The sequence below is a fragment of the Prionailurus bengalensis genome, chromosome F2, assembly GCF_016509475.1.
Source record: "Prionailurus bengalensis isolate Pbe53 chromosome F2, Fcat_Pben_1.1_paternal_pri, whole genome shotgun sequence".
Classification (NCBI taxonomy): Eukaryota; Metazoa; Chordata; class Mammalia; order Carnivora; family Felidae; genus Prionailurus; species Prionailurus bengalensis.
In genome coordinates this window covers 49,608,363-49,634,854 of record NC_057353.1, presented here as the reverse complement: position 1 = coordinate 49,634,854, position 26,492 = coordinate 49,608,363, and the positions used below count along the sequence as shown (strand labels likewise).

Genomic DNA, 26,492 nt, shown 5'->3' with positions numbered 1-26,492 from the left:
ATTGATCAAATTCTATTCAATACTTTGGACTGTGTATAATTCAGGGTAGAATGCAAACATTGATGATAATAATAATAACAATAATAACATCCGCTTATATTCCTGAGAATATTTAACTCTTATTTCCACACTTAATGTAGGTTAATGTATCTATAGCTACATGGCTAAATTTTACTGTATCTGCTATCTCATTCCTATATAAGTTTCTAATAGCTAAAATTAAAACATAACTGTGCTTTGAGGTCATACTGTGATAAATGAATGCTGTAAGTATAACCTCATTTTAGCATATCAATTGAAAATCATCAACAATAGCTATGAAAACACTAATAGATGTCTGTTAAAACCATAATGGTATCTTTAAATCCTATGTGTCATACATATCATTCAAGATAATTCAACAAAGGTATGATAAATCTCACTGGAACCTTACTTTGCAATCTCCTTGTTGGGCTCTCTCCATGGAGTTGTCGTCGTGGCATATACGGAGAAGGGTGGGGAAGTGGTAATGAAGAAACATCATGGGTCTGGAGTTTGTACCAATGTGGCTCATCATCTAATAATGCTGTTTCTAATTCAATTAAAATCTACAAAGCCAAGAAACAAAAGAATGTTAAATACCTATAATATAGAAACTCTATTAAATGGTCTCATAACTTTTATAATAATGATAATTATAATAACAATGCCATTAGATCAAAAGTAATATGTTGCAAAGTTGTCCTTATGTTTGATAATAACTAAATAAAAGATAAGTATGCATAACTTCTGGCTGACTTAATAGTTTTAAATATCTAAAAATTTTTATAGACCTTTGACTATTCACTTACTAGAGGTTGTTAAATTTGCATTACATAAAGACACTACAAAAAAGAAAAAAGAAACAACTACAGCCAATAGCTCTGATAAACATAGAAGCAAAAATTCTCGACAAAATATTAGCAAACCAAATCCAAAAATACATTAAAAAAATCATTCACCACAATCCATGAGATTTTTTTCAAGGATGCAGGGTAGTTCAATATTCACAGATCAATCAACATGATACATCATATCAATAAGAGAAAGGATAAAAACCATATGATCATTTCAATAGATGCAGAATCCATTCATGATAAAAACCCTCAACAAAGTAGGTCTAGAGGGAACATACCTCAACATAATAAAGGTCATATACGAAAAACCCACAGTGAACATCATACTCAATGGTAAAAAGCGTCGGGCTCTGTGCTGACAGCTCAGAGCCTGAAGCCTGCTTCAGATTCTGTGTTTCCGGCTCTCTCTGCCCCTCCCCTGCTCACACTCTGCCCCTCTCTGTCTCAAAAATAAATTTAAAAAACACTTAAAGAATCAAAAAAAAATAAATTTACAGAGGAAATCAGTCCATGGGAATAAGTGACTATTTCTTTTTGGGGTCTTGTGCAAAGATGACAGTGTTTGTGATAATGTATATGAGAAGTGCTGTGTAATGATAAATCACCATTTAGCTAAGGGAGGTAAAGAAGCACAACAGCTATTTCATTCTTCCCAAATTTTCTCTAGTCATTCTCCAAATCACAGACACTGTGTTCCAGAGGTTTACACACACACACACACACACACACACACACACGCACACACACACATGCACTTACTCCTCAGAATAGCCCTGAGTTGCATAGTATTATTGTTGCGGTTTGGCGAAGAGGAAACTGAAGCACAAATAGATTAAATAACTTGCTCAAGGATGCAAGGCTAGGAAGCAGTAGTGTCAGGGATCCTGACCCAAGAAGGCCGGCGCCAGTCTGCTCCTAACAACCACGTTACCCCTCCTCCCAACTGGTTTACCACTGTTCCTTCTCTATGAATATTCAGTTCAACACTTCTTTGGATTGTTGTTTTTCCCATGAAATTCACATTTAACTGACTCAGGCAAACCAACCACACTGAAAAAGGCTAAAAGCATTACTCATTTTTACTATGCTAAGAGCTGGAGAACTGCCTCCCACCCCTCTCCAATTCGTTCTCTGCATTACAGGTGGAAATGTTTTTCTCAAGTACAAATGCAATCCAGCCAGTCCCTTTAAAATCTATCATTTGCTCCCTCTATCCACAAGATAAAATCCAAACTTCTTAACGTGATGTATTGAACTATGTGATCTGGTCAGTGTCAGATTAACCCTCGAGTCTAATTTCTTACCACTTTCCCTTCCAAGACTCCCTCAACTCTCACATCTTGTTATTCCTTCTGCAGGAACTTCACTCCCCTGGTCTGTATACTTAAGAGGTTATAAGTTCCTTGAAGGACATAATATTCCTTATTCACCTTTGAAGCCTCCATCCCTGGCACTTTACAGATACATTATAGGGCTTAAAAAATAATTCATAAATGAATGATTGAGCTACTAGATGTAGAGTTGCTTCACTAAACTACAATGATAAACACGCACTAGAAAGCACAGCAATGCATTTGTGAAACACAAAACAACCTTTTATCACTCAACACTGAGATTTCTACACTAGGACCAAACACCTAAACATTGTCACAAAGTATTCAGAACCATTTTTTATGTTACCAACATTTTGCCTTGAAGCAGTAGCTAAATTCATTCTGTGAAAGAAACTGTTTACTTCTTCAGATATTCAAAATGTAAGATTTTACTGACAGTCACATAAAGAAAAGTATTCAAGAGGACAGGAACAGTCTAAGCTTCAAAGTAATTCCAGATACCTCTCCTAAGAATTCACTTTCTTCCTCTCGAACTCGAGCTTGATCCCAGAGCGTGATCTCTAGCATCCGTTCCCTAAATTCTCTTCGATGGACTGGGGAATAAATGAATGTTTGGTTCCATTTGGGTTCCAATGTTTTCTTTACTGTTTTAGTTCTTCTCTTGTTTTTATCACTGTAAAAAAAAAAAAAGGAATATATGAACTTATATAAACCTTTAAGTTTTGCCCCAAAAACTATTCATTTAAAATTTCTCAGGAAAGAAGTGAAGTTTTCCATAAATTTATCATACATTATGAATATTGTAATTGTTTAAATTGCTACTAAAACATGTAAGTATATAATCATATCACTTTATAAAAGCAATATTTCAATAAATCTGAAATCCTTCCACGACAGATAATTAAAAACTTAATCTTTCTCAAAATCTAAATAAAACCAGACTAAAGAATATTAACTCCACGTTTTTTTACACATATTGCCCTATTGGAAACCTTTAAAGCAGCAATAAACCAATGACATTACATATACTATTCACTTGAACGAAAGAAGTCTAATTGTGATGTTCACAACTTTATATCTGTATAGTTTAGCTGAGCAACTACAATTATATTCTATCAAGTTATTTTCTTACATAAAGAAAATACGTACTTGCTCATTAAACAGCTATCACGCCTTTAAAAGCATCGTAAAATTATTTCTGTGCGAGTTAGCTACCACAGTGTGAGCTGGAAATGCAAGCTGGTCACCCCTGATAGATGGAACTTCCAGCTCAGAGGTTTCCATACTTTTTTGACTGCGTATCTCTATCAAGCAAATGTTTTTGACAATGCATCCTATTATATGTACATACATTTATGAATTACATGCATGTATTACTATACTGTTGTATTAATAATATTGTGTTCATTCACAAACACACGAAAATAGAAATTAAAAATAATTAGGTAAAAAATTAGAAAATTCAAATACTTCTTCCGGAACTCCAATGGATTGTTTTACTCATCCCGTGGGGTGTATCCATTCCTTTCTGAGATCCCTACTGTAGCTTATTAGAAAGGATCATCTAGGAAGAAAATATTAAGCCATCTAGAGAGCTTATTTGAAGTGAGAAGTGTACAATAAACTCCAAGCAGAACCATAGTAGCTGCCACAAATTCTCTCAGCACAACACAGTTCTAAGAGTACTGAGAAATAGGAAGCAGGGGGAAATAAGCAGGGACAGTAAGTCTCTGAATTGGGGAGGCTGTGCTGCTTCTCCTTGGTGAACATAGAGCTTAACATATGACATAGATTGGATTTAACTAATCAAGAGCACATATGTTGCCAGAGCTCATGTGTTTAATGTGGCAGAAAGCCACTTTAAAACATTGTATCTTTATTCATCTCTAAGGCCTTGTTAGGAAAATAACTTTGAAAACTCATGTAGGGAATTTTAACTCCATTCTATCGTATGGAAAAGCGGTATTGCAAATAAAAATAATTAAATAATAGAAATAATAACAAGGACCATGATTTATTACTCCTTCTGTCATCTCCTCTCTTCATTCAAAATTTTAACAAATATTTATAAAGCATCTACTTATATTCCATGCATTGAAGATTGAATTATGAGACCCTGTGAAGAGATAAAGTTCAGGCCAGGAATTAAAAGATTAAGGCCAGGAAGAAAACATTTAGTGGGAGCCTTGCTGTATAATTCAAAAATGCTTTGTAAGGCAGTGTGAAAGGCAATAGAAAAATAAACCTTGACTTCCTCCTAAGAAGTGTAAAAAGTTCTCAGATAAAGAGGACTATTTTAGAAGGGATTCCTACACTGGACAGCATGGAGACTAGACAACCATTGAAGTTCCTCACACACCCACCATATACAATTAACACTTAATAAGGCAATTTAGTGTATATCAAAGTATCAATCCTTGCAAAGAACCATAAAAAAATTATCTTCAGCAAGTTAAAAAGTAAATTAGGGTTTGTGTTCGTTTGTTTGTATAACTAAAGCCTTCAAAATAAGATCAGGTTAAAGAAAAATGTTGGGGGTTTCCTGGCTGGCTCAGTTGGTAGAGCATGTGACTCTTGATCTTGAGGTTATCAGTTCGAGCCCCATGTTGGATGTAGAGATAACTTAAAAATACAATTCTTTAAAGCAAACAAACAAAATAAGTTCAGGTTGTATAAGTCAAACACTGAAAAGCTGCTAAGAGTGTTTAAAAACTAAGATCAATACATACGCTATAAAGATTTTATTTTTTAATTTATTTCTTTAAGATTTTTAAAAATGTTTCTATTTATTTTTGAGAGAGAAAGAGAGAGACAGAGCATGAGTCAGGGAGGGCCAGAGAGACAGGGGGGCTCCCTGCTGTCTCTCACTGTGCTGACAGCAGTGAGCCCACGCAGGGGCAGAAAGAGGGAGAGAGAGTCACAAGCAGGCTCTGCATTGTCAGCACAGAGCCTGACATAGGGCTCAAACTCATGAACTGTGAGATCATGGCCTGAGCTGAAATCAAGAGTTGGATGCTTCACTGACTGAGCCACCCAGGTGTTCCCAAGATTTATTTCCAAATAGCAGCCCAATAACAATAAAATAAATCACTGATCTCTACCAGTATCATTAAATTGTTGAGAATGCAAACTATTTTTTTTTTAAATAAAATCCAACCTAAAGCCTTTCCTATTTATTTTCATGTTACCAGCACTTTGGGTTTCCATTTACTTTATACCACGAACAGCATGCAAAGACTTGATGTGTTTACTCAAAACGAAAAAAATATATTTTGACTGAAAACCAATGTTACTTCAAGATGTAAAAGAGTGTAAAGCACACTCGGGTATTTTTTAGAGTAGGTCATAACTTAGAAAATAACGTTTTGAATAAATCAACTGACATAGTGGCATTCCAGACGACATCTCTTCTGTGCAGCCTCACTTGCCCCTCCAGGAATTCGTATCAACAAAAAGGCATCAATTATTTTCTATGTTCACTTATTCAAATAGCCTTTCTCCTCGAAAAATTGCCAAGAAAAATGAAATAATTCATACCAAAAGCATAAACAGTCAGTTATTCATGTGTAAAAACTTGTATCAGCAGCAAAAAAAAAGAAAAAGATGATAATATAGCTGTTTCTGAGTTAACCAAAGAATTCTCCTCTCTTTAAAGATAAAACCCTGATACAACTCTCTCAATCAATAAAGTAAGCAACAAACTTACTAAACTATTCTTCAAATTTATGATAATTGACAAGGAAACAGCTGAGAAACAATTTGAGGATGAAATATTTACCTATTTCCCCCATTCTCTGATGCCGAGAAAAAATAAAAACACTACATCTAAAATATAAAGGATTGGTGAAGCAGACTTTCCTTTCCATTTTAGTTCTATCTGCTCAGAAAGTAGGGAGGAAAGTATGTAAAATAAAATAAACAAAACAAAAATGGTCAATCAAGAAATAAATTCCAGGGCGCCTGGGTGGCTCAGTCAGTTGAGCATCCGACTTCGACTTAGGTCATGATCTCACAGTTCGTGGGTTCGAGCCCCGCATCAGGCTCTGTGCTGGAGCCTGCTTCAGATTCTGTGTCTCCTTCTCTCTCTGCCCCTCCCCCGCTCATGCTTTCTCTCACTCTGTTTCTCAAAAATAAATAAATGTAAAAAATTTTTTTCAATTAACAAAAAAGAAATAAATTCCATAATTTGAAAGTCTTTTATCATCTTCCAAAGTAAGTATTTTTTTCAAAGGTTTGAGTAAGCAGAAACTTAGGTTATGTATATGCATAAAAACACAGATGGGAATGCTAGCAATTCTTGTGGGGTTTTGTCAGGGCATTCTAAGAATGTTTAGACTAGTAAATCATGCTGCTCTAAGAAGCCAAGTGATGTGGCCTCCAGGATGGCAGGGTAATAGGGCTGTGACATATCGAGTCAACCAACTGAAGTTTAAACTGGATTTAAAAGCTCCAGTTGTGAATATCTTCTTCTTCCCTTGCAGTTCAAAGTATATCCCTATCCAAAAGGCAACCTAAGTTGTGAGAAAACAACTTTCTTCATGAAAATTTGGTAAGATCAAATCATACGGCAGTTTTAATAACTTTAGACACAATGGCACCTTGACGGACTTTCTGATGAATCTTCTTCACAAATTTCACCTCAAAATATGTATCAAACAAAATGTAAGGCCTATGTTAATTGTCTACTTCCATATTTTTATCCTTTTCTTGGTTGAGGTTGTTCTTCAGATGATACTGCGGCATTCAAGTCTGATGACTTTCAGCTTGAACTAAGTAAATGAGGGGCCAAAAGTGTGTAAACGTGTTGAAGATCACATGTGTGCCTAGCCACTTCCAACGTGGGAAAATATGACCAGCCTTTGAGAACACTCTGTCCTGGAGGCCAGGATGCTCAACAGCTGGGGAAATGATAATTGGTGTCATTAATTTTTTCTTTTTACATGACGTCTACTGAATAATCTCTTTTATTTTTTATGTACCTGAAATTAAAAGGGGATTAGATAATTTTTGAAAATCTATTCCTCCAATCCTAATTTCTCTGTTCAAATTAGGGCAGAGCAACATCATTTGTGGTAGTTAGTAAGGACACAAAGCAAATGCTGCTTGAAGAAGTTGATTCCAGGACCAGAGGCATGGCGTGATGATATGGGGTGATGAAATATAGAGCATATTCACTAATTTTACGTTACATAAAGAAATAATATCTTAGTATGAGGAGGTAGAAGGTGTAAAGGGACATGATGAGTACCTTTTAGCATCATTTCCAGCTTTTTTCTTCTGTAGACTGTGTTAAAAATGCATTTGGTTTTAAAAAGCATAATAATTGTTAATGATTTTGATAAATGAAAATACGCATCATTTAAGAATCCATATAACCTAAAATAAATCTTCAATGAAATCGTCCATAACATTTGACATCAGTTTTAAAACAATCTCAAAGCACTTACTGTCACTATTTTGAAGAATCATGAATCATATGAATCATATGAATATATGAATCATTATGTTTAGGTTAAATTTCATAAATATCTGAGTTGCATGATACATAAAAATAAATGAGACAGAATTGAAACACCCACTGTTATTAACATTTCTTATTTATTTTCAAGAACATTTATTTTTGTTTCATATCCCTACCTTCTGTCTGGAAGAAAGTAAATTTTAACATAAGGATTCCTTGGCCTCCCATCTTCCCTGGAAGGGAGATCCTTTGCTCCCAAAATTGTAACTATTAATTGGTGACCAACCTTGTCAAACCATAGTTTTATCTGAAAAGCAAAAATATTCATTTATCAGCTCAAACCTTTACTACCATAACATAATGCTTACATTCCCAATCTTTCCCCATTCTCTCACACTAATATGAGCACAGAATACGTTTTACTTCATAAATTGCACTTAGTTAAAATAAAAGGATATGCTATAATAACTTCAATGAACAGAGGCAATAATTCAGATTATTTTGGATGGATTGATAAATCACTTGAACTTTTTGTTATCCTAATGTGATTGCTTATTAACATGCACATGATAATTACCCTAAGAACTTCACATACAATGACTGTGTTTGCCTATCTTTATGTAAGAATCATATTTTAGTTCCCCTAAAATAATGAGTTCAGAATAAATGCTCAAATGAACTGAAGAGATACCTCATTTATATGGCATTCGTAGGGAATTTTTAAGCAAATGTTTTAAAAGACAAAACATTTCATTTGAAAAGACATTTTAAAGATTACCAGCAAGGTAGAATTACCAGTGGCTTTAGTCCATAGACTCCTTGATTTTGTATTTAAAGCCATAATAAATCCATCTTTATAGGTTTTTCTTACACAGACATCGAGTCCCTTTTTCATTAGAGGAGAAGATATATTACATCCTTAGAATAAAAGGGTATTATTTTACCATTCGAGATGAGAAGATGGGAGTAACTTCTCTGACATAATTAGGAATTGGAACTTCACATCCAGCTGCTAAATTCATTTGATTTAACAATTGTCACCTCCCACACACATACCTCACACTCCCACACCTAGCTAGCTAATTCTACCCTGTCAGGATGTATAACTTGGCTCTAATCCACGTTTTGGTTCGGAACTCATCACATCTCTGGCCATTATCTTGAAATTGAATCCAAAATCTGAAAGTTGGGAATAAAATTATATACTGTTTAATAGTTTAATTTTTCCTTTAATTTGGAAGTTTAATATTTGCAGCAGTTAAAAAAAATGTTAATATACATCTCATGTCCGTCATTCCCTCTCCTCCTGAAATGGACAGTCAGGTCTGGACCAGGCTCTGAGATATACAAATAAATATATAACATATATACACATGCATAAAAATCATGTAAATATATATATATGTATATATGATATATTGGTAATTTGGTTCTAATTCTAACATGGCTCTGTTGAGTCTCTCAATTCATATCTCAGAGAACGAGAGGCTGAATGAGACTTTTGAGTCCAAAGAAGAGGACTAATGGCCCAGAAGAGTATATAAAATTATTTACCATGCTCTTCTGTCAAATGGAATTAGCCCTCTTAATAACAGCAAGAAATATTTAATTTTTAAAAATTATAATTAATACCCTTTATGTTATATTAAGCCCTCATATTTAAAATGCAGGTATTACCATGCTGTCGTGTAACAAAGTTTTCTTAATAGAGCTGCAAAGTACAGTCTCTAGAAAAGTGTTTCTTAAAGGGTGGTTCACTAACCTTACATCTGTGTTATCTGGCTTATTTGTTGAAAAGTTACAAATTCCTGTGGCCCACCCCTCACCTACTGAATCAGAACGGGGCCCAGGTTTTTGTTTGTTTGTTTTTTTGACAAATTTCAACAAGTCCTCCTGGTGATTCTCATGGGCATTAAAGTTTGAGAACCATTGCCTGAGACTAGGGGATTAACACCCTGAAAGAAAAAAAAACCTCTTCAACATGCGAATAGAAAAAAGTTCAAATATTTGCTTGTGTAACAACATTAGAGCATAGATACGGTTGAGGCTTAGTGGAAAAAAAAAAGAAACCATTGTTCTGGCAAAAGACATGAGGGGAAAACAACAAGAAAAAAAGTAAGAAATACAAGAGTGTCTTTATATGAGATGAAACAGAGATGTTGTCAGAGAGCATCATGGTTCTTCTAAAATGTGTGACCAAAAACCCCATTAATTTCTGATATTCTCTATTTTCTATAGCAATCAAAAAGCTCATGGCTTTATATTTCCAGGACAATTAAAAACACTTCTCTGAGGATCATGATATGATTATTAGGCACTTCAAAGAAAAAAAGATTCTGAAAGGCTAAAAAAAAAAAAAAAGAAAACCTTTTTCTGGTAAACTGTACATTTAGAAACAAAGAAACAATAATAATAATTATTAGACTAAACTCATAATTATTGGAGCAAGTTACTGATTTCTGTAAATTGTTTCTGACGGATGAGACTAAGCATTTGCCATCTTCACAGGTGATATTTTTGCTCCTCTAAACTCATTAGAGACAAACATTTGAGATACATAACTTCAAATGCTTGATAAGCAGTATTCTCTGTAGATTTTCCTATGCCACAGAAAACCAAAATTATCATTTGTGGGTAATATTCATTTTTCATACAAGCAGATACTAGGCATATGGCCTCCATATATACATTTTATAAAATTTATAAGATTATACTTTCCAGATATATAAATGTTAATATAGTACATTTTAATTTTATGGGTTTTTTAGTCAAAATTACAACTTTTAATAAACTGTTTTAAACTAGGCGTTTGATCGATAGCCCTAATTTTCATTTTATATTACAGGACTTGCATTGAAGTTTTTAATAGATATCCAGTTCACATTAGCAAAACAATTATTTTATTGGCTAGATTATTTTATCACATTCCTAAATTTCTTATCTGTGCTTTTCAAATGATAGGTGAAAATATATCTGTTGATTCCCCCAAAATATAATAAGTGGATTTCCACAGTTCTAGATGACATACTTCTGATTTTACCTCTATTTCATTAATAAAAATCTTGGAGCATCTTTTTAATTGTTTGCATATAATAATCATTCCAGCTTTACCATGTACCCATTTTTAAATGTCCTAAGGAGAACCTGAACAGCACAAGTAAATATTTAACACTATATAATATTAAGTAGAACAACTGTAATTTTTCAAATTTAAACTAAATTAGTATTATTCAAAACCAACAACAACAAAAAAAAACCATGCAGCAAAGCAAGGAAAGCATAATACTACTTAAAAAAAAAACAACTATATTGTCATTATTTTACCATGTAAGGGTTTCCTAATGAAAAGAGGCAAACAACTTGTACCAAGTGTTACAGTAAAATTAAATCCCATTTCAATTACAAAATGTGAACAACATAAACCCAACACATTTTATTTAGATAATCATTTTGTTCTTTCAAAATAACACACTTTTCAAACTTGAACCTTATATATTAAATGCATAAAATCCATATTTTAGATAAGGTACAAATTTATTTGCCAATCTCCTCAAGGATTTGTTGCTTGGAAAATGCAAGAGAAAGATGTTAAGTGATAAAAATGAATGATTTAAAGAGACAGAAAACTTAGTGCAATAAAAAAAATATCAGCAGTATAAAATTAGCTAGTTTTGTCAATATTCTGTACACAAGTGCAGTCTGAAACCTATCAAGTTTTAGCATTCAGTGGATCATATAAAATCACTAACAGAGATTGTCTCTTTAAATTTTAATCGTATTTTCATCTCCATGCAGAAATTTTACAAGCTGGCTTATAAAATGATTTGAAAGTCAATAATATGGTTTGGAGCAACATACCAAAACAAGTTTCCTACTACGCATTTTCCAAAAACATACAAATAAGGGTTAAAACACAACTTTCGTTTCTATCAGGCAGACAGGGCCTTTACCTGAACCCTAGGAACAAAAGGCGTTGTTCTTCTACTAAGGCTTTGGCTCTGGTAAGCAAAATTAAAGAAAAAAGCAATAAAACAAAACCAAAAAGGACAACACGCTGGGACTAAAAGACCAAAAGTAAAAACAAACACATAAAACTATCCCTTAAATATTATTTTTCCATAACAATACATATCTGAATTAAGGACTTCAATGTAACAAGTTAATTTTGCCAAAATGCTAAGATATATAAAAACTATATAAAATCAGATGTTTAAATGTAATCAACACAACAGGAATTAAGAGCGAATGTAAAATAACATTTTTGGGCTTGTATATTCTGAAAGAATGACTGTAAACATAATCCAGGAGTCAAGAAATTTCAGGTTTTACCCTTAAACGCTCTACATAGAAAAAAATCAGTCCAAGAAGTTACATAAAAATGCACCATAGAATTATTATTAGTGAAAAGTCATCTGTAGAAGTAATCATGTGACTTCTCTAAAACACATCTAACAAAAATTTTAAAAACATTAGCCAAGTTGGCTCTAGCATTTCTTAAAAGAATGAACACAGTAAGATAAAAGCGTGTGGAACACACTGTACTAACTAGTTGATTCACACCTTAAGAATTTATACCAGTTTCTAGTATTTAAACACCATTTTTAAACATTTATTACATACTATACAAGGTAATACTGTTTATTGCTAATCACACTTATTAATGATAATACCTCAATTCTTTTTATTTATACAATTCTTTATATTTTTCCAAGCCTCTACTGGCAGGTTATTGCAAGTTCATTGTCTCCAACAAAACTAGAAGGTAGGTGCTATTATCTCCAATTTGAAATAAGGAGACATAGAGAAAGGCTGGATATACTTGCCCATATTCAGACAAAAAGTAAGATAGTGTAAAGGTAAAAAAAAAAAAAAAAAAAAAAAAAAAAATATATATATATATATATATATATATATAAAGCCTGATTCTAAAAAAGAAAACAAGAAGGGAAGGGGAGGGGAGGGGAGGGGAGGGGAGGGGAGGGGAGGGGAGGGGAGGAAAGGAGGGAAAAAGCCCAGTTCTGATTAAATCATTGTTCCAAATTCTTATAATAAAATCAAATTTTCTTTCTCTTTTGGCTTATCCTGTTTTCATTTGGAAACAGTTACCAAAAGACATCACAATAATCAGAATTTTGTGCCTTTAGTAAGGCATGCTAATAACTACATAGGAACAAAATCAGAAGCATATATCAGGGTTTGGGAAGGGATTTCAAGGCATTCAATTCTTCTTCCTTCCCGAAGATTCCATTCCATTCCTCATATTTCCCATTCTCCTGTCTAATTCAAAGAGTTATCAATAAAGGCTTCAGACCTTTCCATTGCTATAAGGAAACAGATAATAAGTACTAGGAGGACTGTTGCCTAATTTGATTGTCACCAGATAGACACTATTTAAGACATAAATCTAAAACCCAAAGGAAAGCAGATCTTAAAAGCAGACATCAATCATGAGTCATCTTTCTCTCTCTCCAAAAACCAAGGCAGTCTCAAATCTAAGCAGTCTTCCTTTTGTGTGGAGACATTTCCAAAGGAAGAAAGAAATCTTTAGATATGGAGTATGTTACTGATATCTGTCTGCATGATCCTAGGTGAATACTTCTCTAACAAATGGGCCAAGGATGGATGAAACGCATAGAGATTAACAAGGCCAGCTGAACAAAGGAACTAACAATATACTCTGTTTGGAAATAGATTTTATTTTCCTTCTCCTCTCACCTGTTCTACCTGTTTTAGACCCAAAGCAACAGGTAATGGAAGATTTGCGCAGGTAAGTTTTACTTCATAAACTAAAAAAGCTTAATTTGAAATGAACAGCACTTCAGAATAAATTCGTCCTTTACGACAAACATTTTCCATCTTCTAAGATGATCTCAAGTAAGCAATTCACAGGTTTCTGAAATCAGTTGTCTACAATCTAGGGCAATTTAAACCTAATCTTTACCTATAAGTTTACACATTAAACTTGGCTGGAAAAAACATATTTCTGTTTTGCTAGTGTTTTTAATTGAGATGAAATTCACATATAATAAAAGTAACCATTCTAAGGTATACAATTTAATGGCATTTAGTACATTCACGATACTATGCAACTACCGCTTTCTTATAGTTTGAAAACTTGTCATCACCCCCAGAATACCCTATGTACCTGTTTGTACCTATGAAGTAATCAACTCTCATTCCCCTAATGCCCCAACTCCTGGCAACTATTAAGTTGCCTTCTGTCTCAATAGATTCTGGATATTTCATACGTGAATGGTGAACTATTACGTATTGCATTGCAATTTGCGATTCATATTGATTCATTTATTTTACAGGAAATATCTGATAAAACCTGTGACAACTCAGCCTCATACAAATGAAGAATTGAATTTGTACACTATTTTGCATTTTTTTCATGTTTATTTACGAGAGAGAGAGACAGACAGCGTGAGTGGGGGAGGGGCAGAGAGAGAGGGAGATACAGAATCCAAAGAAGGCTCCAGGCTCTGAGCTGTCAGCACAGATGCGGGGCTCAAACTCATGAACCGCAAGATCATGACCTGAGTCGAAGTGGGACACTTAACCGACTGAGCCACCTAGGTGCCCCTTTGCATTTTTAATGTCACTTTGCATCATACACTGCACTATCTTTAGGGCATTCCTTTTATGCAATGCTTCTGGAATAACAAGGTTGTGATGATGAGGTACAAAACATAAAAGCTCAAGGGAATAAACCTTCATTTACAGGAAGTTTTTAAAAGGCTGTAGAGTTTCTAAGGATATTGAAAGATACATACCTATTCTTCAGTTACTTACTCCATTTAAATGGGCATACAAAATGGATATGGACAATATTTACAAACCCATCACTAAAAATGGAGTCAGAAAAATATTAAAACAAAGTAACTTAGGGAAACATTGTAGACATAAAGCAACCACAGACCCAGAAGTAAAATAAAATTATTATCAGTAAGAATCAATGTGTTCTTATAGAAAGAAAGAATTTTAAGCTTCTCACTTTTAAAAAGAGTCAAAGGCTATATTTTATCTTAACACTGTTTCAAAAAGTAGCCAACTAATTTAAATTATTGATTTTTAATTTAATTTTAAATGGTTGATTTAATCATTTAAATTATTAATTTTAAAGAATTGAAAGAACTACAAAAGTAATCCCCTAAAGAAGCAAACTATTAAACTGTGGAAGAACATAAGTTTTAAAAAGAATCAAAATAAGAGAGTTTTGACACAGCCAAGGCTAACATACAGTCCAGGTGTCATAAACCTGAACTCAAAATGATTTTCTCACCAAATACATTCATGGCACTTTCATACTTATGCCCTAGAATAATAACCAGCAACAGCAGAATTCAAGCATAGAGAGGAAATAAACTTCATAGTTTTAAAAATATCAACAGCCTTGAAATGAAAGTTTAAACAACAATTTAAATTATATGTATATTTCTACTTGAGAAAATATCAGTCCATGAACTGACCTGATACATTAGGAGGTCAGCTTATATACCATACAAATGTTCTTTGTTCTCCAGAATTAGCAATGCCATAAAATTGTGAGCTATGGGCATAGGTAAAAACTCACCAGAATAAAAATGTCCAAAGGTAAAATAAATAGAAGGATATAGGGATTGTAATGTTGCCTTGCGACTTCCTAGGAATTTTCCCAAAAGGTGATATATAACACCTAAACTCTACATCATTAGAGAAAATGATAGGGATAGGGTTAAATATAAAGGGAAACACTATATCCAGAAGGATATCTTGCTTATGTTTCCTGCATGCAAAGAATGAAAATAAAATTAAGTTTCATGAAGATGAAATCTGTGTCTATCGGATTGTTCACGGTTATATTCCCAGCAACTGGGATTAAGGTTGACCCAGGGCCAGAGCTTAACACATATTTCTTGAGTCAATGATTGAAGATTAATTTCATACAAACATTTTTGAGGAAAATTTTGGCAACAGATTTCAAGAATCTCAAATTTTTTTCTCTTTCCTTCTCTTCCTGTAATTTTACTTCTGAAAAGTTATCCTGACAAAAGAATGTTTTGTTCGACCTAACAGAATACGTAAGAGTTATACTGAAGGATTTCCATGGCATCATTGTTTATAGTAATATAAATTAAGAACAAGCAAGATGTCCCATTATAGAGAATTAAGTTAAAATGGTATATTGGCTATTAAAATAATTTTAAGAGAAATTTTGAAAGAAAAAAGTTTTAAAGAAAAATGTGCACAATATATTACTCAGTAAAAAAGCAGATTTCAAAATATTATACACAGATTTACTAGTTTTGTTTAAACATTTATATGTATGTGAATGTTAAACACTTTAGTGGCAGGTTATACGTGATTTTTATTTTTATGTATTTATCTGCACTCTAGATTTTCCACAATAAATATGTATAGTATTTATTAACACCATCTTACTGGAACATATCCCTTCCAAGTCATAAGAAAATGATAAAATGTACACATTTTAAACTATAATTACATGGATTTTAAACTAACATCATTTATAAATGTAAATATTATGACTTGAAATCATTAATTATATATTTAGAAGTATAACTTTTATGTTTCCCTAACATATTTAAGTCTTACCTTTCTACTATATTCATTTTGAACCATGATGAAAAAACAGCTGAATTTGAAATTTGTCTAAATGCCTGCACTACACTCCTTAATCTTCCCCCCACTTCCATACGCCCTGGGATTTCAAAGTCAGTAACAAAGCAATACTTACTTACTATGAAGTCTAACTTCCGCTCCCTCTTCCACCAACTGAAGCCAACTACACACACACACACACACACACACACACACACACACACACATTTATTTATGTACTGGCATCATCCAGTCATACTATGCATTATTTAAAGATGCACTATTTCACTGAATCCATAATAATTAAAAAGAAATGGTTAATGTCTATTAGCACTTTCTAAAATGCTGAAAGTACACATATGTTTGTAACTACAAATGACAACATCTGTGCTGTCAATATGTGTAAAAGAATAAGTTGAAAGATGCTACTTATGATGGAAACTGAAAAAAAAAAAAGACCACTGTCTTCAAATGAAAAGGTTCACTCTGTTTATGAGAGAAAGTAAACAAAAATAATAAAGAGAAGAAATTCATTTTTGTAAGACATTTACAAATTCCTGGTAAGTATCTCAACTTCTTTCTTGTGTAACTTTTCTGTCATTGCCACCTTTGTGATCAAAATAGTCCCAGAACAGACATGTCTAAGAACTATTTCAATAATTTAAATTTGTTAATTCTGCTTATACTTCCTATATCTTTTAATTAATAAAAATTCTTCATCAAAAAAATCAAACACCTCCCTTCCCCTCCCCCCAAAAAAGAAATTTCAAAGCTGATTAAACAAGAAGCTTTTTCTATTGCTCTTAAAACACTAGCCCCAAAATAGTTTATTTTTTAATTGTAACATTTTTATCCAAAATTCAGTATCTGAATTTTGAAAACCTAAATAGTTCTTAATAGTGATAAAATTGCAAGTTTATGCAAGTTTACTAATTCATCAACATTATGTTTCTAAACTATAACAACATGAATTTCAATATTTTAATAGTTTAAATAGTTTAAAAAGAGAATGACAACTGAAGAAATTCATAATAATTGAAGGCTCAAGTTTGCAAGGCTCTTCTAATATGGACAGATAATGCCTTATTGAATTTTTCATTTTTATTATAAAATGTTCAAATTAGGGATCACTTACTATGTAATCACACAGTATACTCAGTTATCTATTAAATATTTTACCATCTATTTAGTTTTGTCTGTTGACCAAAGCATCTCAAGTACCATTATATTGAGAACAATATTCATACCCCAATGCTTTACTATGACATTCAAATTTCCTTAAACTCAAAAAGTAGGGAATGTATAAAATTTACTTTCATCTTAAATATACCATCTTTGTACAACACATCAATTTTATTTCTCTTAAAAGTCTAGGACAAGTTATAGTCATTTTAAGACACTGAGCAAAAATCATAACCTTGAATTTTAGAATAAAATTACTAAGGTAAAAAAGATTTTAGATAGCATCACAAATTTTCTCGTTAAATTCCAGAAAACCTAGGGGGTATAGCTCAGTGGTAGAGCATTTGACTGCAAATTCCAGAAAACCTAATAAACTCTAATAAAGAAATACTATGCTACGTAATTTAAATTTCAATTAACTGAAATTACTAAGAATGAGAAAGTTGATGGTTAAAAGCAAAATTATAGTCTAAGAAGCAGTTGGTTTACAAAATGCTATCATCATAAAGCATTAACAATACTTGGTATTCCAAAAAGAGAAATTAATGTAGTGATTACATACTGAAAGTTGTCCAGATAAGTACTGTGGAACATCCCTCAACATGCCGGGACTCATGGGAGAGGTAACGGAAATAGAAGGGCGATCCATTTTTTGAGATTCGAATGAGCTGGAACCTGAAGTGGCAATTATACATAAGAGATAATAATGATGACTCTTCATTAGCATTTAATAATCTTTACCACATATCTTTTAAATTATTTATGTATTTATTTATTTAACACGTCCACAAAACATCATTATATAGACCATTTTCTTAGCCACAGTATTCCAAATAAACTTACAGCTATGTTTTGAAAGTGTAAGTACAGCTGAGCGACTCTCTTAAGACCAAGAGTGAAACATTTTCTCTGCCAATTATAGTAAAGACCGACTTCTACGCCAGGACTTAGTTACTTTGCTATGTATATACTAAACTCGTATCTTATCATAACATATTAAGAAATTTCTGAAAATAGAAACTCTGGAAAAATCTAAACCTAAATCAAAAAAGCAACTTGAAGGCGATGCAAACTTGTAATGCTAAAAACATAAGTACTAGAATATTAATCATGAAGTGTTTCCAGGAAGTGACACTTTAAAACCATATCTGGAAAAGAATATAGTAAATTAGATGGGCAGAAAGGAAGAGAGGGTCTATGAAACAAGAGACGTGACAGCAGAGAAAGCACAGCCTTGGTACTCAGAAGTTATATATATGAATTTATTTCTATGGAGGGGAAGGAACGATTCAGAAAGTGAATAAAAATGGAGCTAAGGGGATAGTGGGGGGATTAAGTGCCTGGAATTCTGGGCTCCACATTTTGGCACTAATCGAGTATTAATCATTATTGCCTCATTCTCTTCTGAGTGAGGCATTAACTGCATTTGAAGAAGATGACTTTACCACTTATTTGAAGTGTGAATTGATTTGAGAGAGAGGGAAAACACCTCAAAGCAAGTGGAATTCAGTAAAATAATAATAGGAAAGGTTGTGAAGATGGAAGGGGCGGAAAGAATTCCAGCAATATCACAAAATAGACAAAAGAGGACTCGGAAACGAATTAGACATGAGAGATAAAGGGAGAAACATGAAGATTTCAAGCCTTGTTAATTAGACAGGAGATCAAGAAAATCCTTTGTCTCTGTCTTGTTCTCTGAACAAGACTCTGCTGATATTTCTTGGGATGTAAAACACTGGACAAGTCCTGTGTTTAAGGAATGGGTGGAGGGGTGCCTGGGTGGCTCAGTCGGTTAAGCCTCCAACCTCGGCTCAGGTCATGATCTCGCGGTTTGTGAGTTCGACCCCATGTCGGGCTCTGTGCTGACAACTCAGACCCTGGAGCCTGCTTCCGATTCTGTGTCTCTCCATCTCTCGGCCCCTCCCCTGCTCATGCTCTGTGTCTGTCTGTCTCTCGATAATAAACATTAAAAAAAAAAAAAGGAATGGGTAGAGAAGTTAATTAGAACTAACACGATACCTCTGAGACATCCAAGGGGAGATGTAAAGCAGGTAACTGGATGCAGGGATGGGACCAAATGTCGAGTTGATATTAGTGTTAGGAATCAAACCGTAAAGTGTCCACCAAACTGGAGGCATGAGTGGATAAAACACACTTCTAAAAAGGGTATAGTCTAAAATGAAGGGGGAAACTTTATGTCTTGGCATCAGAAGTAACAGTGATACCTTATATAACATTTAGAAGTGGAAAGAATGATGGCTTTATGGTGAGAAGTAAGCTCAGTTTTCTACAATGTTGAGCTTCAAGTAAGAGGAAGACACTTAACATATTATTTAAACATCCAAGGATAAAGGAATAATGACGGATCATTTTGATAATATAAATTTAAGAGTCATATGGCAATTAAAACTATTATGAAGAGAAGGATTTATTGAGGAACTAAGAGGATTAATAATTGGGCCTTGGAGAAACCTATTCTTCAACATTTAAAGAATAAAGGATTGATTCTAATTTAATTTGAGAAAGGATCCCTATCTCCTCAAAAACAATTTTAGAATTATAGACTAGGGACTTTTTAAATAGCTATAATAAGATATAAGGTTCCACCCTGCTCATACAATACCTGAGTGATGTTACATAAGTGAATAAGAACTGTACATACTTCATAGGACTTTTGTAAGAAATAAGTGTGATAATGTAGACACAACATCAAGCACAATCCTGGGCATCCAGTAAAATGGGAGCAGTGATGATAACAATAATGATATCATATATATAATAATTACCATTATATTAATACAGTTGACCCTTGGGTTGGGGGCTCTAGCCCCTACACAGTCAAAAATCCACAATAACTTTTGACTCTCCCAAAACTTAACTAACAATAGCAGAGAGACAGGGAGAATGAGAATCCCAAGCAGGCTCCACACTGTCAGTGCAGAGCCCCACGTGGGGCTCAATCTCACGAACCATGAGATCTCACCTCAGCCAAAATCAAGAGTCAGACGCTTAACCGACTGAGCCACCAAGGTGGCACTCATAGTATATTCTTAATTATTGTAGAATCCGATCACTTCTCATCACTTTCATTGCTACCACCAATGCCTAAGTCACCAAATAAGATACTAAAGATTTCAATGGACTAAGTATCCAAATAAGACACTAAAGATTAAAATAGTTCCTTCACTGCCCTCTCTGCTTTCACTCTTGACTCATTTAAACTAGTTCCAACATAGTAGTCAGATTTTAAAACATAAATCTCTCCTCAAAACCAACTTATGTAGGGGCGCCTGGTGGCGCAGCCGGTTAAGCGTCCGACTTCGGCCAGGTCACGATCTCGCGGTCTGTGAGTTCGAGCCCCACATCAGGCTCTGGGCTGATGGTTCGGAGCCTGGAGCCTGTTTCCGATTCTGTGTCTCCCTCTCTCTCTGCCCCTCCCCCATTCATGCTCTGTCTCTCTCTGTCCCAAAAATAAATAAACGTTGAAAAAAAAATAAAAAAAAAATAAAAAAAAAAACAACTTATGTAGCTACTGATTGCCCTCAGAGCAAAAGCCCAGAACAAAGTCGTCTTTAGGGAGGCTTATGAAGTCTATGCAATTTGGCTGCCGTTACTCCTCACCCTTCATCCTCCCCCACTATTTACTCTGGTGCAGCAACACTGGCCTCCTTCTTTTTCCTAAATGCATCTTAGCATCTCCTGCCTTAGAGCCATAGCATGACCCAGTCCCCATACCTGAAAAGCATTTCCCCCAGAGAGCCAGCCACTCTTTCAAATCTTTGCTCCAATCTTCCCTTCTCAGTATGGTCTATCCTGATCATCTTATTTCAAATGGCAAACCTATTCCTCTCTTCTTTTACAATATCCCTTACTCTACTCTCAATCAATCAAGAAACAGTTCATTGGAAAAAATCCATTTGTTTAACATCTGAAATAGCACTCAGACACAAGTAATAAAAAGCATTTATGAATTTAACATTACTTAAATTTATATGCCTCTTGTTCCTTCACCACCCTGATGTTAAGTCAGAAATTACTATCCCATTTCTAAAAATATAAATTAGGATATTATTCATTAGATTACCCCAAATATTCCCCTCACTTACTGAGAGTTAGTTTACAAAATAGTACATTTTAGGGCTCCTGGGTGGCTCAGGCATTAAGTGACTGACTTCGACTCAGGTCATGATCTCACAGTTCGTCAGCTTGAGCCCCTCTTCAGGTGAGCTCGAGCCCTGCTTTGGGTGAACGTGAACCCCGGGTGAGCTCCACTTCTCTCTCTCTCTCCGCCCCTTGTGGCATTCATTCTCTCTCTCGCTCTCTCTCTGCCCCTCACTCACCTGTGCGCCGCCCCCCCCCCAAAAAAAGTAGTTAATTTTAAAATTAGAAGAAATGGAGGAAGAAAGGGCTCTCTCTTTTAGGAGAGATGGGTATGTTCATTATTTTTATGGTGATGATGGTTTCATCTGTATGTCAACACTTACCTCCTTGTGCACTTAGGTGCAATTTATGGCAGTATACCTTAATAAAGCTATCTAAAAATACGTAGTATTTAAGATAGTGTGATTAAAAAAAACTCTTAAAATATTATAGAATTTTGTACTTTATCTCACAATAACATGAAATAATGCTAAATTTTTTCATTTGTATATGACTATGTATTTGGTAACAAGATTATTATATTTCTTAGTTTGTGTTAATTGATTAAATACTTGAATGACATTATTATTTTCTTCTAATATAAATGAAACTTACTAGACTCCAGTTGTGCATGTGTGGTATCAGGTATTCTAGGGATATCCCTGAAATGATAGAATGAGAAAACAAGAAATTGTTTCAACAACTAATGCAACTGCTATTTTGACTATTATCAACCCACATATAACAGCACAGTATAAAATGAACAAAATTGTGCATTACAGGATCTCGCGGTCCGGGAGTTCGAGCCCCGCGTCGGGCTCTGGGCTGACGGCTCAGAGCCTGGAGCCTGTTTCCGATTCTGTGTCTCCCTCTCTCTCTGCCCCTCCCCCGTTCATGCTCTGTCTCTCTCTGTCCCAAAAATAAATAAACGTTGAAAAAAAAAATTTAAAAAAAAAAAATTGTGCATTACATAAATAAGAAAAAACAAGCTGTGGTACTTTATTGCTAATAAAAACATTCTGAGCTAACCCCAATTATTTAAAAAGGAATAGTCATATGCACTTAGAGCAGATTTATAAAAACACATACTTTATTTTCTATGTGCTACACTACCTGATTATCCATGCTAATAAATTTTTGAATTCAAGATAAGTTTTGTGATAAATATATTTGAATTCTATTCTATTCTTTATTCAGTAACATTGAAATGCACATAAAATATAACTAAAAGAAATATTTAAAGATTCAGACTGTGACTGAAATTTTTGCTGAAATGGAGTGCAATAACTCCATTGAGAAAAAATGCAGCCATGGTTTTCATTGGGACTTAAAAATTGTAACTGCACTTACACCAAAAATGAGCACGTTTTTGTTTGAGATTTGCCAGGAGAGGTAGATTTTGAAGGTTAAGAGCATTCAGAAAAGTACATAAAAGAATATTAAAGATAGTAAACAAAAATATGATTAGAAGATCCTTCAATACCAACAAATAGATTCGATTAATACACTAAGCTAATACATTGCAGTTTTATCATATTACAAAACTATGAAAAGACAAAATGAAAAATAGATATAATGTCGTGTGCCAGATTCAGTACTCTGAATGTGAGTAGTGAATAAAACTTTTTCAGTAAATAAAGTTGAGTTGAATAAAAAGTTGTCAATAAAACTAAGTTAGCAATGTAGAGTCATTTTCCCCAACAGAAAAAGAGTGCAAAATAATATAGTTCAAATATTTCCTAAATGAATGAAAATGGGGCGTTAGTGCTCTACAACAAAAAACAATTTCTATAGCCTCCACCCTCGAATACTCTTAACCCCAGCTTGTATTTAATAATTTGCTGCTGTCAGTGTATATATATTTTTTTATTGCTTTTATTTAGCTACAAGTATATCTTTTACATTGGCTTAGAATATAAGCTTCTGTAAGGGAAACACTGCTGATATTTAATGAGTAATTTTCATAATATAAGCACAAAGGATGATATTTATTGCCAACTTTTGGAAACCATTAATTTCATCTATAAGTAAAAATTACAAAAGGAGTACTTTGGTATTTGATTATTTTTTTGGTCTGTTTCCTTAAAGATGTCATTAAGCTCCTTCCACTGTTCCTTCTGTTTAGGAATAGTGTGCCCTTAGGCCCTCTCTTTCCTATGTTGAAATCTCCATTTTGAAAAAATACAGAAAATTCATTGACCCTCATTTTCACAATGTAGAGGACCACAGTTCATGAAACTTTCCTTCTAAAAGTAATTGTTACTGGAGCAACTGGGCGGCTCGGTAGGTCAAGCATCTGACTCCTGATTTTGGTTCAGGTCGTGATCTCACAGTTCATGAGACGGAGCTCTGTGCTGGGCTCTGCACTGACAGTGTGGAGTCTGCTCAGGATTTTCTCTCTCTCTGTTTCTCCCCCACTTGTGCTCTCTCTCCCTCTCTCTCTCTCTCAAAATAAATTAAACATTTTTAAAAAATGGAAAAGAAAAGTTTTTTAAATAAAATTCTTAAAAAGAAATAAAAATAACAGTTACTGAAGTCTCCTTCTCCCACCATGCCTTTGGTCATCTGTCAAGCCACTAAGACAATAAGAATAATAAACACCTAAATATTTCTTCTTCTTTTCTAATGAACTGTGGATTCTAGCATGATAAGATAAAGTGATGTCATGATTTTTGGTGCGCTGTTTTAATAAAAATGAAAAGAAGCATTGTCCTCAAAACAATAATTTTTATGGAACAACCAAGTAATTTGCACACTACAGATTGTTTAATGGTAGTCAATTTTATAAGGCACATGTAGAGAGTGCACAGACCAACTCACCCAATAGGTCTTGAAACAACAAGCTCCACTTGTGGTTCAGGTTTGGACTCCAGAATGATGTTATATACTTCTTCAAATGTGGCTCCTTGCAAGAACCTTCCATTCCATTCTAATACTTCATCACCTATAGTACATTCCAGTAATGATAATCTTAGAAAGAAAAACTAATCCCATAAAATACACTTGAAACAAAAGCAATCTTAAACTGTAATGAACTCCATAGAATACAATCACCGTTATGGAGTAAGACCCACTGACAACCGTTGCATTGGCATCAAATTTGATGATGAGATGATTAGTATTTTTACCCAAAAGGACAAAGGGATTGAGGAATAAAATGACATAAAAGCTATCTCTGTGGTTTCTTAACAGGAGTCTAACTCCAGAAACTATCTAATTGTGGAAACTATTAAACTCTGTTACCTCTTTGAAAACTTTATGATTATATTCTAAGGTTTTCAATATATATGCAACAAAGCACCTTATCTAAAGTTTCTTAAAAAAGCTTAACGCTTAACAACTTATCACATCTTCTCTAAGGCATTCAAGGATCTCTCCAATAGTATCCATTACGAAAGAGATAAGGAGTAACACATTTTAGGAAATATGTATTTATCCCTGAAGTTTGTTTCCTAAACTGTTGGAATTTTTTTCAAAAGAAAAATTAAGGCTTACACGAAGCTAAATAATACTAGATACACAATAAGAGTATCCATCAGCAAAAAAATTATATCAGTAAATATAAAAATCTTTTTATCTAATGTGACTCCAGAAACAATAGTTATACTTCCATTAATGAATAAAGTTTAAATATCTAAGTTAAAGAAGCCTTTGTTTTTGGTCAAATCACTTCCAAACGAGGATAACTTTTTTATAACTACTTGAGTTTAACAGTTTAAATATAAAAAATCAAAGATAGAAACCTACCTGGTCTAAGATGTCCTACAGTATCAGCTAAACTTCCTTTTTTTACTTTGGTAATAAATGCACAAAGCCGACCTGATTCAGTCATCTTTCCTCCTACAACCTGTTTAAAAGAGGAAAGTGTTTAAAACAGGCATACTGTTCAAAGGAACATAGTTGCAGATTCAAGTAAAAAATAACCAGACAATTTGTAGCTTTTAAAACTATAATATTCTAAAAATAATTTTTAAATAATATACTGTTATTATTAGGAACTAAATACATGTGAACTATTCTCACATGTTCTAAAATTTTCACAATTTAATCTATTATTTGTAAAAAATATTGCATACCTTAGAAAAAATTGAATAATTTGTAATTTCTGTCTTAAAGAATAATTTTTATCATTTCTAAAAACATTCTATTACAGTACTATATAGTTATATTAACATTTCCTTTTTTTTAGTTTATTTATTTTGAGAGAGAGAGAGAGAGAGAGAGAGAGTGAGTGAGGGGGGGTGCGCAGAGAGTCAGGGAGAGAATCCAAAGCAGGCCCCACACTGTCAGTCGAGAGCCTGACATGGGGCTCAATCTCATAAACCATGAGATCATGACCTGAGCCAATATCAAGAGTTGGACACTAAACCAACTGAGCTACCCAGGAGCCCCTATATTAACATTTCTAGTTGTAGATTTCAAATATCATGATCATATAAATATTTGTTACTCTCATGACAGTTATGATAATCTACTAAAATTTCATTAGTTAGTAATATTTTAGGCACATTGGTAATGTATATGATGATGATGGATTTTTTTCAGAGAAAATTACAAAGTGTACTGAATCTCATTTGAATTCATGTAAACTTTAAACCATTGGCATCCCAATTTTTTTTTCTACTTTTATGTTGTTATTTACATATATCTGTTAGAAAAAGGAAAAAAAATGTCAGCAATAATGCTGTGGAGTCATATGTGTACCTGTAAGACTGGCCTCTTACAAAAATTAATGCTTCTGATCAACTACCATTCAATCACTATATCACCTTTATAGCATGTTAAGCAAACAGTGGTAATTAATGTCATTAACTAGTTATTTTTTTTCTCTAAATTGAGCAAATGATACCTGAATTTTAAAAATCACTGACTTATTGCATGTATTTAATCCCAAGT

The 26,492-nt window shown here is 33.6% G+C and overlaps 1 protein-coding gene across 50 annotated transcripts in view; it reads right to left on the bottom strand.

The window, feature by feature from the left end:
* The window catches only part of RIMS2 (regulating synaptic membrane exocytosis 2), a 604,627-nt gene that overhangs the window by 262,351 nt on the left and 315,784 nt on the right, over positions 1-26,492 (bottom strand). For 27 of the 50 annotated variants that reach the window (XM_043601572.1, XM_043601575.1, XM_043601571.1 and 24 more), the window contains 7 exons: positions 25,344-25,443; positions 24,417-24,540; positions 22,212-22,258; positions 18,019-18,131; positions 7,847-7,977; positions 2,711-2,882; positions 434-587 (listed from right to left, as the gene is read on the bottom strand). In XM_043601572.1, the coding sequence (XP_043457507.1) occupies positions 434-587; positions 2,711-2,882; positions 7,847-7,977; positions 18,019-18,131; positions 22,212-22,258; positions 24,417-24,540; positions 25,344-25,443 (841 nt within the window). Of the gene's footprint in view, positions 1-433; positions 588-2,710; positions 2,883-7,846; positions 7,978-11,620; positions 11,669-18,018; positions 18,132-22,211; positions 22,259-24,416; positions 24,541-25,343; positions 25,444-26,492 lie in introns of all 50 variants that reach the window. The other 23 variants (XM_043601534.1, XM_043601543.1, XM_043601526.1 and 20 more) reach the window with 1 other exon arrangement.